The sequence below is a fragment of the Leucopleurus acutus genome (genome assembly GCF_964270905.1).
Source record: "Leucopleurus acutus genome assembly, chromosome: 16".
NCBI lineage: Eukaryota > Metazoa > Chordata > Mammalia > Artiodactyla > Delphinidae > Leucopleurus > Leucopleurus acutus.
Genome location: NC_139158.1, coordinates 63,317,890 through 63,335,908, shown reverse-complemented (window position 1 = coordinate 63,335,908; position 18,019 = coordinate 63,317,890). Strand labels below are relative to the sequence as shown.

The 18,019-nt window shown below is 37.2% G+C and overlaps 1 protein-coding gene across 1 annotated transcript in view; it reads right to left on the bottom strand.

Annotated features, from left to right (window-relative positions):
- The window catches only part of ITCH (itchy E3 ubiquitin protein ligase), a 119,618-nt gene that overhangs the window by 60,020 nt on the left and 41,579 nt on the right, over nt 1-18,019 (bottom strand). Inside the window, exons 3-6 of the mRNA XM_082858209.1 lie at nt 12,903-12,993; nt 4,831-4,972; nt 2,352-2,476; nt 1,316-1,453 (exon numbers count right to left, since the gene is read on the bottom strand). Of these exons, the coding sequence (XP_082714335.1) occupies nt 1,316-1,453; nt 2,352-2,476; nt 4,831-4,972; nt 12,903-12,972 (475 nt within the window). The 5' untranslated portion in view covers nt 12,973-12,993. The remainder of the gene's footprint in view (nt 1-1,315; nt 1,454-2,351; nt 2,477-4,830; nt 4,973-12,902; nt 12,994-18,019) is intronic.

Sequence of the window (18,019 nt, the reverse complement as noted above, 5' to 3'; positions counted from 1 at the left end):
CCTACTTGAGTCAAAAATTGGTTACATAGAAATGTCCACTTCTGTAGGAAACAAACAGTAAAGTCATAAGTATAATATGCAGTTTAGAGTCTACTCTGAAATATGAAGGCTGACATGCTTTACTTTTGTTAATTATTAAATATTCTGCATTAGTAGCAGTTTCAATTTGTAGGAAAAAAAAAACTTAGGAAGCTATAAATACTGAGGTTTTAGAGCCGTTTAACAATGTAACTTAACTTTTATTACCTTCAGGAATTCCAATTTATAGAAAAATGTAACATTACAGAGTTCCTGTGAATAACAGTCAATTAAGATGAACATGAAGCAGTATAACGAATTCAGAAGTTTCTTTCCACCCTCATTAACCCCAAAGAACCAAACTGGAAGACACACCAGGACTATCTTAAAGGTTCTGCTATTAAAAAGGGTCATGAGTTAGAAAGGAAGTAGGAAGTCTTCCAAAGTAGGAACAGAAGTACAGCAGCACCTGACAACTGCAAAATGTTTCATAAGGCAGTTTCTAAGTAAACAAAAAGATCTTTGTCAGACTAATCAAGGAGACCATTAATACGTGCTTTGTCTTGGGGCCTCTACAATCTGTGTTTCAAGTGAAAATACACTTATTAGCACATTAATAAGGGTTGGAAATATCTAAAGGGAATCCACTGAGAAGTGGTTTTAATTAAGCATGCTAGCTGTGCAGGCACTAACTCAGGTGCTAGCCAACTTCTTTTAATTACAGCTCATATTTATTTCCTTTAACAAACACGAGTAAATCATAAACTGTAAAATATATCAGCATACATATAAAGAATTGGTTCTGTCATTATTATAACTCAAAGACATCTCAATAAATGTAGCCTACAAAAATGGAAGAGGAATGGCAAATGGATTCCAGCTTGTTACTGGCTTGTCTGGTACAGTACTAAGAAGGATTTCGAGTCAAATTTAAACTCAATCAGACACTGCTACAGAGAGTAAACTATGTCTGCCATTAGCACTGGAGAAGGTGTAGCATCAAATGTGCCATACTAACTGCCACTGTTGGCCTACAGAACGGACACTTTATAAATCAATTCGTCACTCATAGGGCCAACTGTGATATGGCTTTTACTTGGCTAGCTTTTCAACTTATAGAAAAATGTTTTCCTCATAGAAACAATGCACTAAAAGTTTAAAATGAAAAATGTCTCTTTCTAAAAAGGAAATAAAATAATTTCTTTAATGTGGAAAAGAACAGCAATAATTACAACATACTACAGTGGTTAATGTAAGAAGAATCATTAAAGACCCTATATAATAAGTGATTACTCACTTTCTGAACATGTAGTTTCACCATTAGCAACAACTTCAGACTCTAGCTGCAGCCCATCAAGACAAACTGACAAATCTCCTATTGTCTCTGTTGGTTCTTTGTCACCTACAAGCTGTAAAGTCACAACTACTTCCTCAACTGGAAGAGAATAAAATTATAGAAAATGGTCACTTTTTTTCCTTTAAGTCTTAACTGTTGAAAACAAAACTGTCAGAAAAACTTTACATTTATGTGTACACAATTTGTTTTAATACACTTCACCCAAGGTTTCAGGCCTTTTGATGCCAAAAACATTTTAAAAATAGAATAAAATTTCCTAATGGTTAATATCCACAATGTAAGATACTAAATAGCTTAATCATCTCACTTATTATATTCATTCTCTTTTACAAAATGAGCCAGCAGGACAACTAAGACTACTCAGCAATATATGCCTGACTTATATTGACTGAAAACATAATTTAAGAATGAATTTTCATCTTGTAAATCCTAAATGAGAAATAAAATCCTTTGAAGTATGTTTTAGATACTCAAGGGATTAAATGTTTTAAAATCATGATATATTAATTAAAATAAGCATGTTTCAAGTTTTTATGTATCTATAAGTATATATAGATATCTAAAGATAGAGATATACATGTATAAATAAAACCACAACCATCTAAAATGAGGAAGTTTTTAAAATAAGCATTCGAAAAGGAAATGTCAAAATATTAACCACATTTGTCTCTCTGTAGTGAGATTACATTTTTCCTTCAGCTCTGCTCTATATTTTTGTTTTCTATAATTGAGTATATAGCCTTCAATAAATACCTATTTACTAAATAAATATTTATTTAAAATATCAGATCCAAAATGAATGGCCAAACCACGGTTACTCAGAATGCATTAAACAGTTCAAGATTCATCTCCCTATTAATATCATAACCAAGTAAACCTAAAAACAAATAGTGAAAATAGTTTCTTCACATTTGGCACATGAATTTCTTGCAGAAAAACAAAAGCTGAGCATATTCTATTGTTTTTACATACATACGTTTCATATTGTTTGACTTTAATGTTTCATAGATATCTAATGCAGCAGTTCCCAACAAAACATCAGATTTCAATGTCTGGTGACTCCACACACGAAAATGTAATTTACTCACAGGGGTGACGATACTACAGGTGAAAAAAAGGTGAAAAATAATTTCCTTAAATATCACAACAAGATTGTAAATAAATTATAATTAAAATCTTCTCACTGCACACCTTACAGTTTACCGTACAACCAATACTGCCTATGGCCATCTTCACTTGTCACTGAACTATAGGGGCAATTTCATGCATGTATATCATCAACAAAAGTAAAAGTGCTCACCATGCTACAAACTGTTGAAAAATCAGTTTTACTTTCGTAGTACAAAAAGTTAATTAATTAAATCCTTATTTTATGTCAGGTAGTATGCTGAGCTTAGGATTATTTCGTTTAATCTTCACAGCAACCCTGAGATGAGAATTACCACTCCCATCTTCAGATATAGAAGCTGATATTCAGAGAGGTTAAGCAAATTGCCCAAGATCACACAGCCTCTCGGTGGCAGACTGTGAACAAAAATCTGTTATTAAAATTTATACTAAGAAGTTTCTCGGTCAGCTACTTAATGATTTGAGGATTATATTACCCCAAGTTTCACACTGTTAGAGGCAAAGTGTCCGGGACAACTGTCAAATAAAGACTCTTCCAGACCTTGCTAAATGCCAATACAGAATAGAAATCTGAATTTGCAATAAACTGTATAAAAACTATTTCAATTAGAAAAACAGGAACACTATATAACCTACCGGGGATGGAATAAAAGAGTTAGTAAATTTAATTTTACTTTGAGGTCTACTCTAAATTATTTCAATTCAAATCTTGAGAGAAGTCTGCAAAGCCTACTACCCAACAATGGAAGCTGTGTTAAAATTGCAGCCCAATCTGCTGCAACTTAAAAATTCAGAAGATCTTGGGCTATGTTCCCCCGAACGTCTGGACTTAAGAATAACACTACCATATAGGGCTACAAGGAGAGTTTCTTTTTTCTTAACTTTTAAACCAGTAAGGAGTTCATGTCGTTATCGGCTCAAGAGCCCTAAAGTACATTTATTGTGAGCACAGATAGTTGGTAGAAAGTAGATGAGTATTCAGTCTATTATTCTGAACATCTCCAGTCGCTAATAGAGGCTGTGGCCTTTTGAAGATTTTTTTTAAAAATGTTACTCACATATTGTTTAATTTAGATCAAATCTCTAATGGGGCACTAATTAAAAATGAAGTCTAAGAAACGATGTTGAAATAAATACAGATGAGGAACATTAGAATGATACTTCTGCAAATAGGTTTCAAGATGACCGTCAGTAAATTCTTAATTTTCATTCATTTGCTCAAAATCATAAAGTACATCAAGATGCCCTACAACTTCAAAAATTCATGTTAAACAATAATACAGGTTTAGCTAATTTGTTTTGTCATTTATTAGGAATAAATACTGTCCACATAAGCATGTATATCATGTGAAGAGAAGAGCTTATCATTTCAAATGTCTCATCTCACTATTTAGAAATAAAACTTTTTTTAGTTACAGGTTTGTTTCTCTAAGAGAAAAAATACGAGAATTCCAAATGTTAGGTAATGAAAGCAATTTGTCTATATTTGATGAGATAACAACTGGTTATATTTTGAACTACACTTTAATATACAAACCAAATACACTATATTATTTAAAAATCCATTTGTTGGTAAATCATACATTTGCTTCCATTTTAGTAGAAAAATTAAAATTAACCTATAATTCCCTTCCTACCAACATCTGAGGCCTCGTCAATAAGTGTTGAAATTGAGCTACATCCTACCTCTATGAATTCGAATGACAGATTAAAAACACAAACATATAGACATATGCACAGGGATGTGTATTGCAACACTGTCTAATAGCACAACATTAGAAACCAACCGATCAATAGGGAACTAGTAAAATTAATCACAGTCCATCCATATTAAAGAATATTACATAGCTATATAAGGGATATTAGACCCATACGTACTCAACGAAAAAGGATGTTATGTATGTTAAGTATAAAATGTATAGCATAATTTTTTTAAAGGAAAAAAACCCCTGTGTAGGTTCTATGTGGGCACTGTAATTTTAAAAAACACAAACTATTTTTAAAAATTAAATTAAAAAAATAAAGTGAGCTACTCATCGCCCTCTATTTCAAACCTAAATTAAGGAAAGAGCTGCTAATCTTTCTAGGCCAGTGACCCTGGGATCTCCCAGCTACTTTTCAGCGGCAACAATGCAATGAAAAGGAGAGACTGGGAAAACAAATAATTAAAGAGAAAGGAGACTAGAAGGAGGAGTCCTAAGAACAGGGGAATAAGAGGGGAAAAAAAAAAGAGGAGGAACAAAGAAAAAAGTGAGAAACTTTTTTAAAGCTGCATTTCTGCTCACCTACTAAACAAAATACACCATAGAAAATACTTTCAAACCTACACTGTAAGAGGTTGCTTCCATTTGGGACTGTTCGTATTGTTGCATTTTTCTGTCTTCTTTGACTGTCCATCCACTGTGACTTCCACATAAGGACTTGGCCCAAACCAATTCTTTTTATTTTCTTTAAGTTTCGCTGAAATGACTAAGTAAAATAAAATAGAAAATATTTCAATATTCGAGATGTTAGTTCATCCTTCAAATCGATTTAATTTCATAAAGGTTAAACACAGCATTATTATTTTTACTCAGAGAAGCAGTTTGCTCTAAAATATTCACAAATTTTATTCACATATAACCTTTGTATTTCTTCCCATCATATTAAAAAATATAAGACTTCCCCACACCATCCAACCAAATTCCCATCAGTAGACCCCCCCCCCAACTGTCAGTATCAACAGTCCCAGAAATCTTGAGGTCAATTAAAAAGTACACTGACAAACTTGGTAAACAAATATTTGAATGCCTACCATGTTATCAGATATTGCTCTAAACTGTGGACAGAGCAGTTTACAATTAGAGATAAGTCCTTGTGATGAAAAACAGCCTAATGTGGCAGAGTATGACTTGGCAGTAAAGAAGTCTTCTAAGGAAGTACTTTTAAGCAACCATCTAAATGACAAGGAGCTATCCATGTGAAGATTGAAGGTAGGAAGAAGAGAAAATTCCAGACAGAGGTACGAAAGCTTGGCATACCTGAGGAAAAGTATAGCAAACAGGGAAAAATGGTAAACGAGATAAGATCACATTTAGCTTTGTAAGCCAAGATAAGGAATTTGGATTTTATTCTAAGCATGCTAAAAACCAATGAAAGAAGAGAGTTACAAACTAAGATTATTTTTAGCATCTCATATATCTCTCATTATCTTAGCAAGAGCTTCTTACATTCTTAGCCTTCACCCTTGAGTTAGTCACTTTTGCCATGAAATAGCCTTGTCCAAGCATTGTGTGGAAGGTACGAAGAGTAGATTCAAATCTAGTAGAGCACCCCCTGGTTCCCACAGGAGACAACTCACTAGTCCCCTATAAATGAGACGATCACAGCCAAGGAAATATTCTACCACCTGGATATATACTCCAACAGCAAAGTTCAGAGAATGCCAGTGCCCTTCAAGACTAATGGGCCCTTGTGAGTTGCTAGAAAAGTTTATATAGCAGCTACCCAAAAAGTTCAATATACAGACCAACACACAGACAGTCTGGGTACCCTAGCAGGCACAGTCCCAGGTGGCGGCCCTGAATCTCCCAACTTCATGTTTATCAAATACTTTTGTCCTTTTATGCTTAAGAGGCTGCTAGAGCCATCTAATTAAGAGACGACAGTAGTATGGACTCGGGTGGTAAACATGGATAGGGGAGGAATAAGCATTTTCTAAGGAGAACCAACAGGATTAGATTTCATGAGTGAGTTAGGGGAAAGAAGCAAGGATAACTCCCAGGTTTCTGGCATGAATAACTGGATAGAAGGTGCTATCATTTAATAAGATGGAAAAGATCTGGAAAGCACAAGTTTGAGAAGGGTAGAATGGGCAGGAAATCAAGTGTATTATAAAGAATATATAAAATTTGAGATGCTCATGAGACATCTAGGTAGAAACACTAAGTAAAATGTCTTTCAGAACAGAAAATACTCAAGTGGGGATCAGACCTATCTCTGACTAATATGTACTATAAAACCCTATCACTTAATACAAAGCCTAATTTAATCACAGGATTGACAAAGAAAAATATAAAATCCCTATTTTTAATACATTTCTGGTCTGAGAAAAGGTAAAACAGCGCACACACTCATGCATAAGCTCATTTTATTTCAGGGGATCTTGTGATCCTCTAAAACTGATTAAACCTAGAACAAAGAGCAATGCAGGCCTGACAGGGAGGAAATTACCTGCCCTTAGTGGCTTTTTAGGATTCAAACTTTTGAAAGCTATTTTGCCAAGTACTCCCATCCAACCCCACTAGAGCCATTTTAGGAAACTTTAAATGGGAAAATAAAGAGTCAGGGAAACCAACACCAACTGTTAGTGTTTACTATGTCTGGCACTTAAAGACTGTCATTTCGATACACAGAACTATTCTGTGAGATAGGTATTATCATCTTAATTTTTATACATAAAAAAAACAAGCTCAACAAAATTTAAAAGTTTACCCAAGGATCATGGCAAAGCCTGGACAGGAGAAATTATTTAAATGTTCAAATCTCAAAGCTTATATTGCATAAAACTTTCATTACAGTCCTAATATTCTAAAATAGATCAATGTACTACTTCCTAAAATTTAAATTCCCATAGTAAATTAAAGGAATTAAAATACTGTAAATTATAAACTGGAAGAAAAGGAATCAGAAAAATGTCAATATCATCTGTCACCTGGGCTACTCCAAGAGGCCTCTAACAACTGTCTGTTTTTACTCTCACTTCTCTAATGCAATCTCTCACAGCTACCAGAATTATCTTCCTAGAACAGATGTGATGTCAGTACTTTTCAATGATTTGCTAATGCCTGCAAAATGAAGTTTAAACTCTTCTGGGGCATTTTACATTGCTTACTCTGTACGTTTACAGCCTCTTCCTATACCAAACTCCACCCAGGCCCGTGGTAGTCTAACCACTCTTAGCTGTTTGCTGTCCCTCCCAAGTGCCTAGTACTTTCATGCCTCATACGTGCTACCCCCTCCACTCATGATCCTTCTTCCTGTTCACCCAATAAAATCCTACTTCTTGAGAGACAAATACCCCCCTCTCTTTGACCGGATGGTTCTTTAAACCTAGTAAGTCAAACTGTTCCTGTTCTATGCCCCCACAGCATTTTCCTATTTATATATGGCTCCTACAGCTTTCTATTCTTAGTTCTTAGTAAGTTTATCAGTTCTTACTTGTTTAACTCACTCTGTAATCCCCTTCATGGCAAGGTTATAACCAGTCTTTATAACTCGTAGAGCACTTAGTGATTTAAACCTGACAGGCGTTTAATACATTTGTTGAACCAAATGATTAGCCATGGTAGAAAACAAGTTGCCCTGCTTTATAGTTACTTACACACACACACACACACACACACACACACACACAATCTATTGCATATGATTTCATGGTACTTATTAATGTTCTTCTGATTCTTCTGTTCTGAAGGTCAACATTTTCACCCGACTGATTCTTCATCCTACCTCTCCAATACAAAATTAAAATCCTGACAATTTAAAGAAAGTAGAAGTAAATCCTTAGCTTATCCAATTTATTTTGTGAATCAGGAGGCTATAATGAACAAGGTAAAACAAACAGGGGTGCTGAGACTAGGTATGATAAGCAGTATGATGAACTGATAAGAGATAAAACCAGTTAAAGCAAGTGCTACCTCTGTGGTCAGAAGTCATGAGAGGCTACATGAGGTCTCTGTAGCAGAACTATGTCTTGGCTGGGCAGAACTGGATATAAACTTTTGACTTTAAAGTATGAAGGACTCTCCTGGTCGCTAAGCATTGGGTGCTAAATATACGGTGTTCTAGTAAATTTGGGGAAATGCAGTAAGGTTTAATTTCAATTTGTAATAACTAAAATAAGATGGTTTCTCTTCCTCAAATGATGAGTTTGGAGTGAGGATTGAGACTAAAAAATTTCTAGGAAATACCAAAGAATTTATTTTGCCCACGTAAGTATAATGCTAGCATACAGCAAGCATCAAAACACAGATAAGGTCAGTAATAATAGTGGAAGTTATGTACAGAACATAATTAAACAGGAAATGGCTAAAGACAGGGAAGGATGTAAGAAAACAGACTTATGTCCAAAGTAAAGGACCCAGACCATGGAATTGGAGATAAAGAATAAAGAATGATCCAGGAAATGCAAGAGTAAAAATCAGTGGAACCTGGGACTTCCCTGGTGGCGCAGTGGTTAAGAATCCACCTGCCAATGCAGGGGACATGGGTTCGCACCCTGGTCTAGGAAGATCCCACAAGCCATAGAGCAACTAAACCCGTGCACCACAACTACTGAGCCCACATGCCACAACTACTGAAGCCTGCGCGCCTAGAGCCCGTGCTCCACAACAAGAGAAGCCATCGCAACGAGAAGCCCACGCACCTCAACAAAGAGTACCCCCTGCTCACCACAACTAGAGAAAGCCCGCGCACAGCAACGAAGACATAACACAGCCAAAAATAAAAATAATAAATTTTAAAAAAACCACACACACATGAAGTTCTCTAAACAATCCACTTATCAACAGTACTATCATTTAATATTTTAAAACTGTTTTCCTACGACTTATAATACGTGTCATTTCTCTGAAATAAATTTTCTACTTGCCCTCATCTGGTAAGGGGCAGCAATTAGCAAACATACATTGTAAACAAATAATGTATGCATACATGTGTGTAATGTACGTATGTAAGAGTTAAAGAAATAAATTTGAGCAGAACCACAGAGTAACATTTTAACTTTTGACCCTAAATTTCCCTATGAGTCTTTTACACCAACTTTTTAAAAAAGTTTATTTATTTATTTATTTATTTATTTATGGCTGCATTGGGTCTTTGTTGCTGCACGCAGCCTTTCTCTAGCTGTGGTGAGCAGGGGCTACTCTTCATTGCAGTGCATGGGCTTCTCATTGTGGTGGCTTCTCTTGTTGCGGAGCACAGGTTCTAGGCACACAGGCTTAGTTACTCCACAGCATGTGGTATCTTCCTAGACCAGGGCTTGAACCTGTGTACCCGGCATTGGCAGGCAGATTCTTAAGCACTGCGCCACCAGGGAAGTCCCTACACCGTCTTTTAAAACACAAATCCAGCTGTCTGCTCTTTGTTAAAAACTCGACTTTTAAAACACAAATCCAGGTGTCTGCTCTTTGTTAAAAACTCTGGTTACTTCTCATCTCCCTTAGCAATGTTTTTTTTTTTGGTAGCCTTGACACACCTGAAGGAGATGATCCACTCCCATTAATTCTCATGGGTCCCTGCTCTGCAGCAGTGGCTTTTAGGGACATCAAGGGAAGTCTTGGCATTTCCCTCCTTCACATCATTTGCTCTGTCATGTTCATTCCTGAAAGATCCTTTTCTACCTTTCTACTTTTTTTCTGGCCATGCCAGGCAGCATGTGGGATCTTAGTTCTCCAACCAGGGATCGAACCCGTGCCCCCTGCATTGGGAGCACAGTCTTACCCAATGGACCTCCAGGGAAGTCCCTACCTTTCTACTTTTTTTTTTTTAAATAAATTTATTTATTTATTTACTTATTTTTGGCTGTGTTGGGTGTTCGTTGCTGCACGTGGGCTTACTCTAGTTGCGGCAAGTGGGGACGACGACTCTTTCCTCCAATGCACAGGCTTCTCACTGCGGTGGCTTCTCTTGTTGCGGAGCACGGGCTCTAGGCATATGGAATTCAGTAGCTGTGGCACACAGGCTCAATAGTTGTGGCTCGCGGGCGCTAGAGCGCAGGCTCAGTAGCTGTGGCAAACGGGCTTAGCTGCTCTGCAGCATGTGGGATCTTCCCAGACCAGGGATCAAATCCGTGTCCCCTGCATTCGCAGGCAGATTCTTAACCACTGTGCCACCAGGGAAGTCCTCTACTTTTAAATAGTAGCAATGCTTCAAGCACTACCTTCTTTCACAGTAACTCTAGTCAAATATTGATCTCTCTTTCCTGACCAAAGTCATTTTCTCTTCACACCATTACCATATACCATGGCATTTATACTTAACACTTGCATATTTATGCCTTCCTTGAATTTTGGAAGATGTTGAAGAGCTTAGCAAAAAAAAAAAAAAACTATGCTAATCCATTAACACAGACTAAAAATACAATGTCAATTAAGGGGATTTGTGCAAAAAAACTTAGTTCTGAGGTTTCTAGCACCAAAAGCAAAGAAGTAAACAATGAATTATGAAGGACACTTGATTCTAGTCAACTTGGCACTTTATTGTTCATTATCTGATGTTCTCCATTTGTCCCATATCTAATGATATTTTTGCTAAATATGCAAATAGATTTTATCCATAATTCATGGTGTTTGTTTTTGTTAAAATGTTTTTGCCCTATACTTGTACATTCTCAGGATTTTTAGACCCAAGATTAAAAAGCTTATAAATGGCTAAGAATTATGTCTTCTTGAGGACATAATGCATTTAGGCATTAAATGTTTTTCTTACTGTGACAGTAATGATAGCAAATAAGATAGCCAGTTTATGCAAAGAAAAGTCTAAAGGAATATAAACCTATTTATCTGGGGATTGAGATGATAAATAATAAGGACTCCTCACTTTACTATTTTACTCAGTTTTTAAAAATAAAAAGCATGTGTATTACTTATGTAACCTGAAAAGTTGAAACAATCTATCAGAAATTCTTTAAATCAAAGGTTTTAACAATAAGCTGCCCCAAAAAAGAAGTCTTAAGAAGCCTGGCCCAATGTAAATCAGCTACTCAGAGTAGCTTGAGAATGGGGAGGGGAGAAACAATTAGAATCTGAGAAATATTAATATCTTTCACTGAGAATCAGACATTCCTAAGGAAAGAGACTGGAGTTAGTGAAAAAATTCCCAAGAATAAATTCTAACATGCTTTCAACTTAAAGTGTTACTTCTTTGTAACTCAATCACTTTTAGGTTTTGAGGAGGACAATAATTATACAGTATATGACCTCATATTCATAACCTAGAAGTGGATATAAGCCAGGTATAGTAAAAACTAAAATAATCAATAAATGCCATTAAATTAAAGGGAGAGAGTCTAGGGTTCCATTGTGTGATAGACACATGCATGTCTGAAGAAAATCCAGTGCCTCACTTTGGCTAGTGCAAGTAGCTTCTATTGATATATAAAGACCTACAAAGAGATCATATGGAGCCTGTAAAACGTCTTAGCCCAGTTTTAAAGAAATTCAATACCATAGCCAAGGAGAAGCACTGAAGGTTTCTGAGCAGAAATGAACAAATCAGGAGGCATTTTAAGAACATTAATCTGAAAGTGATACACTTGATTAGTATGGTTAGAGGAAGAAACAAAGAGATATTAGGAAAGTAACAACAGCAACCAAAATATTTAATAGGCATTTCTCCAAAAAACATATACAAATGGCCAATAAGCACATGAAAAGATGCTCATCATCATTTAACCATCAGAGAAATGCAACTCAAACCCATAATGAGATAGTTCACATCCATTAGGATGTCTCTAATCAAAAAGATAAGCATTGCAAGGATGCTTACAAAATTGTAACCCTCATACATGACTGGTGGGAATATAAGGTGGTGTGGATGCTTTGAAAAATAATTTGGAATTCCTCACAAAGCTAAACATGGATATTACGTGACCCAGTGATTCTACTCCAGAAAGTAGAAGGTATATACTCAAGAAAACTGAAAACATACATCTTCACAAAAACTTACATACAAACGTTCATAGCATTATTCATAATAGCCAAAAAGTGGAACCAACCCAAACATCCATCAGCTGATAAATGGATAAAGTATGTCCACACATGGAATAGTATTTGGCAATAAAAAGAAATTAGATACTAATACATGCTACAACATGGTTGAACCTTGAAAACATTATTATGATAAGTGAAAAAAGTCAGAGACAAAGGCCACACATTTTATGACTCTATTTATATGAGAGATCCAAAATAGGCAAAGCTATAGAGACAAAAATAGTTAGCTAGGGCTGAAGGTGGTTGGGGAATATGGGGCAGGGGTTTCTTTCTGCAGTGGTGAAAATGTTCTAAAATTGACTGGTGTTGGTTGCACAACTCTGAGAATGTACTAACAATCATTGACTTCTAAATGGGTAAACTGTATGGTATGTGAATTATCTCAACAAAGCTAATAAAATCCAAATGAAAACAAAAAACAATAGCAATTGCCGAAGCATGTTTAATGGAAAAAACAAACAAACCCAAATCCTATACTATACCCAAGAATATCCTGAAATCAAAATGTAATTTTTACATATCTAAACATTATGTTCATTCATTCATTCAGAACCTGATACGTCACAGCCACTAAAGATTTTAAGATTTTTTTCTTTTTATCTTGGGAGTGGGGGGGAAGTAAAGCAGTAGATCTTTTTAAGACTTACCAGTTATCTGAAGTTGTGATTTCATGGTCAGGCTACCCATTGAACCAAGCTGTGATCCACTGTCAGACATAACACCAACAGGACGGCAAACCTGAACAGGGCCAAGGAAACACTATAAACATCAAAAATTCCCACTTGAAAAATATGTAAATAGTGCTAGCCAGGCCATTTCCATGTCCCACTGAAGGCCACACAATAACCAGTGGCCTTCACATTGCTAAATATAATTTTCAATTCTAGTATCCATCCTGCGTTAACCTATCAGCAAAATCTGACATGATCATTCCTTCTTCCATGGTTTTTCTTCCTTTTAGTTCCCAAGACACATTCTCTCGGTTTATGTCCTACATTACTGATTGTTCCTTCTTAGACTCCTTTGATGATTCCTTCTCTTCTCTCCACCCTCCTAATACTGGAAAGTCCTAGGACTCTGTTCTTGTTTCCCTCTTCTCTCATCACTCCATACTCATTTCCTCAAGGATATCATCCACTGTTATGGCTTTAAATATCATCTATATATCAACAAGTCCCAACTTTATATTTCTATTACAGACTTTACTCCTGAATTCTAAACAACTTCACTTGGGTATCTAAAAGACACTCTGAACTTAACAGATCCAAAATGGAACTCCTGATGTTCTCTGTAAACTATCTCAGTTGATGGCAATTTCATTCTTTCAGCAGCTCAAGCCAAAAACCTTGGAGTCATCCTTGACTCCTTTCTTTTATATTTCCTTTCCAACCCGCTGGCAAATTCTGATGTCTCTATTTGTAAAAATATATCTAGAATCTAGACATTTCTCACCACCTCTACCACCAATCTGTTCAGACCCACCTCTGGCAGCCATTTTTTCCCTAAATTATGCCCCTCTCCTAGATTAACCTAAAAGGTCTCCCTTTTTCCACCCTTGTCTAGCCTTAGTACCTATTCTTAACACAACCTGGATGATTCTTTTAAAATGTTAAAAACCTTTCAAAACCTTCCCATTTTACTCAGAGTAAAAGCCTGAATCCTGAAAGACCCGATATGATACATGCTTCCACTGCTCCCTACTTCCTGAACTTATTTCCCTGCTACTCTCCTCCCCTACTCAGGCACATACTTCCCTATTATTCTTGAAATATGCCAGCACATTCTTGCCTTTAGACGTTCATTCTACTTGTCTTCTTCACAATATTAACAGTCTGCTCCACTTATGATGATCATTTTCTTCTCCTATAAACTATGTGACCTTCTGACATACTAAGTAATTTACTTGGTAATTATGTTTATTGGTTTTGACTCCCTAAGCTAGAATATAAACTCCATGTGAATGGGGGATCTTTTTGCTTTGTTCACGGATGAAACCCAGAAGCCCAAAACAGGGCCTGTGGCTACTGAATTATACTAAATGAACACCTCTAACATATCTTCTTCAGCCAATAATCATGGAAGAGTTAATCCCCCTGTGGAAAGGGCATGATTCGTATACAATAAAAAAGATTTTATAACAAAGTCAGAACACTTGGATTTGATTCCTGGCTACAACACTCACTATATGATACTATTTGAGTCATGTAACTTCTCTAGGTCCCAGTTTCCTGTCAGAGAAATGGGGATAATACCACCTCTACCTCACAGAGCTTTTGTAAGACTGAATGATTATATCCGTGGGAAAAAAAATGCTCTGTGAATGTTTATTATTTATCATTAATACTCTTTGAATTTATTTGTTTGTTTATTTATGGCTGCATTGGGTATTTGTTGTTGTGTGCAGGCTTTCTCTGGTTGTGGCGAGCAGGGGCTACTCTTCATTGCGGTGCGCAGGCTTCTCACTGCGGTGGCTACTCCGGTTGCAGAGCATGGGCTCTAGGTGCATGGGCTTCAGTATTTGTGGTTCGCGGGCTCCAGAGTACAGGCTCAGTAGTTGTGGCACACAGGCTTAGTTCCTCTGCGGCATGTGGGATCTTCCCAGACCAGGGCTCAAACCTGTACCCCCTGCATTGGCAGGCAGATTCTTAACCACTGCACCACCAAGGAAGTCTCTAAATATGTTTTTAAAATAACCTGTTCTTAGGCTTTCGGGGACTTGATAAAAATTTTAAGAATATTTTGTGTGGGTCAAAGTAAAGATTAAACTCAAGCAAAATTTACTCAGCACTCACTAGTTGCCAGGTCCCATGTAAGAAATATACAAACACAATAAGGCAAAATTAGGCTTCCGTTCCCTGGCGGTCCAGTGGTTAGGACATCATGATTCCAATGTAGGGGGCGTGGGCTCGATCCCTAGTCAGGGAACTAAGATCCCACATTCCACAGGGCAACTAAGCCTGTGAGCTCTAGAGCCTGCGTGCCACAACTGGAGAGCCTGAGAGCCACAACTACTGAGCCCACACCACAACTAGAGAGCCCCATGTGCCGCAACTACAGAGCCTGCGTGCCACAACTTGAGGAGCCTGTATGCCGCAAGGAACAGCCTGCACTCCGCAATAAAAGACAGTGCAGGCCACAATGAAGATTGTGCAACTAAGACCCAATGCAGCCAAATAAATAAAATAAATATTTAAAAAAATCATGTATGTACTGATACATATTAGTTTTATATAATCAAAATTACTTAAGTATTTTAAATCCCTAAGAACAAAAAAATACCATTTGTAAAGACAAACTATAGAAACCTAAGTATCAATTGGCAACCAGTTAAATAAATAACATACTCATACCACAGAATACTATGCAGCTATCAAAACAACTTACTAATGACTGAAATGGAATGATTCCAAGAACATTTTTTTTAAGTTACAGAATATATATAATGTGATGGTATTTTTTCAAACACAAACAAAGTATATATTCTTGTAGGTAAATATAAACAAAAGCAGAAAAAGTATACATCCCCTAACTGTTTATAGTGGTTACCTCCGTGGAGAAGGGGAGAGGGTCTGTGTACTAAAGGAGGTGGTCATGGGGAACTTTGGTTTTGTATGTATTGCTTTAGTTTTTAAAAAGAAAATGTGTAGCCTACTTGTACACTTTGAAAAACAGGCAAGACAGAGTAGATTGAGAATCTACACTTCAAGTCCCATCTTCTCCCCTGAGCTCCAGACTCTTAGGTCTAACCATTATTTATAATTGCCTGCATGGTTAAAATGACTAAACTGAGGAGACTTCCCTGGTGGCACAGTGGTTAAGAATCCACCTGCCAATGCACAGGACACGGGTTCAGGCCCTGGTCCAGGAAGATGCCATGCCACATGCCATGAAGCAACTAAGCCCCTACGCCACAACTACTGAGTCTGCGTGCCACAACTACTGAAGCTCACACACCTAGAACCCACTCACTGCAACCAAGAGTAGCCCCTGCTCGATGCAACCAGAGAAAGCCCGCACATAGCAACAAAGACCCACCACAGCCAAAAAAAAAAAGACTAAATTGAAACTCTCCCTGGCCTCAATAGCACCACCATCCATCCAGTTGCACAAGCCAAAGCTGTGGGCATTATCTTTCCCTCATTACCAAGTTCTAAAGATACTACCTGCAAAATATACCCTGCTATATACCTTAAAATATATGCTTATTTTTCTCCTCTTCTTAACCATCTTAGTCCAAGCCACAAACACCCATCCCTTCCCTGTCAACAAATTACTACAAGTCACTAAATTGGTCTCTCTGCTTCTGCACCTGCTCCCTCTCCCTCCCACCACCCATTCTCCACACAGCAACTAGGGTACTCCTTTAAACACGAAAGTTAGATCATGCTCTACTCTGCTTAAACATCCAATAATTGCCTATCTCACCTAAAATAGAATCCAAATTCCTCACCCTGGCTTACAGAAGTCCCACTACATTCCATCCATGACCTACTCTCTTGACTTCTCCTCATATCATTCTCTCCCTTACCCACTGCAAATATGGATTTCTTTCTATTTCTTAAACACACTAAGGTCATTCCAGACTTACAGGCTTTACACTAACTGTTCCCTCTGCTCGGAATGTTTTTCCCTCTTACCTTTAAATAGCTAACATCTTATATTCAGGTCTCAAGTTAATACTCAAATACTCAGAGAGGTCTTCCCTGACTACTCAATCTAATGTAGCCATCCTATTACTTTCTATCACACCGCTGAAATTTTTCTGATTAAATATTTTACTGACTATAAGGTCCACAAAGGTAGGCAACCTTGTCTGCCTTGCTAATCAGTGTCTAGAATATTCCACAGTTGTTGTTTTTTTAATTAACTAATGTCCGCAATTTATATTTAGGTCCACTCTTTGTGAACCTTATACAGTCCTATGGATTTGTTATTGTTGTTTTGTTTTTTGGGGGTTTTTTTTTTGCGGTACGCGGGCCTCTCACTGTTGTGGCCTCTCCCGTTGCGGAGCACAGGCTCCGGACGCGCAGACACAGTGGCCACGGCTCACGGGCCCAGCCGCTCCGCGGCATGTGGGATCTTCCCGGACCGGGGCACGAACCCGTGTCCCCTGCATCGGCAGGTGGACTCTCAACCACTGCGCCACCAGGGAAGCCCCCGGTCCTATGGATTTTGACAAACACATAACTGCCATGTATCCACTATTATAGTATCACACAGAATAATCTCACAACCCTAAAAGTCCCCTGTGCTTCACCTACTCATCCCTCTTCCCTCACTAAGAACCTCTGGCAACCACTTACCTATTTACTGTTTCTATAATTTTGCCTCTTCCAGAATGTCAGATAGGTAGAAGCACACAATTTAGAGCCTCAGCCTGGCTTCTTTCACTCAGCAGTATGATTAAAGTTTCCTCCATATCTTTTCAGAGCTTGGCAGCTTTTTTTTAAATTGCTGAGTAATATTTCATGTGTGTTTATTCCACAGTATATACATTTGCTTACTGAAGGATATGTTAGTTGCTTCCAGTTTTTGGCAATTATGAATAAAGCTGCTATAAGTATTCATGTTCAGGTTCCTTGTGGATATAAGTTTTCGACTCAATTGGGTAAACAGGACTACAATTACTGGATGATAAGGGTAAACCTATGTTTTAGCTCTGCCAAATGGTTTTCCAAAGTAGCTGTACCATTCTGCATTCCTATTAGGATTGAAGTAGAATTTCTACTGCTTCATATCCTCACAAGCATTTGGTATTGTTAGT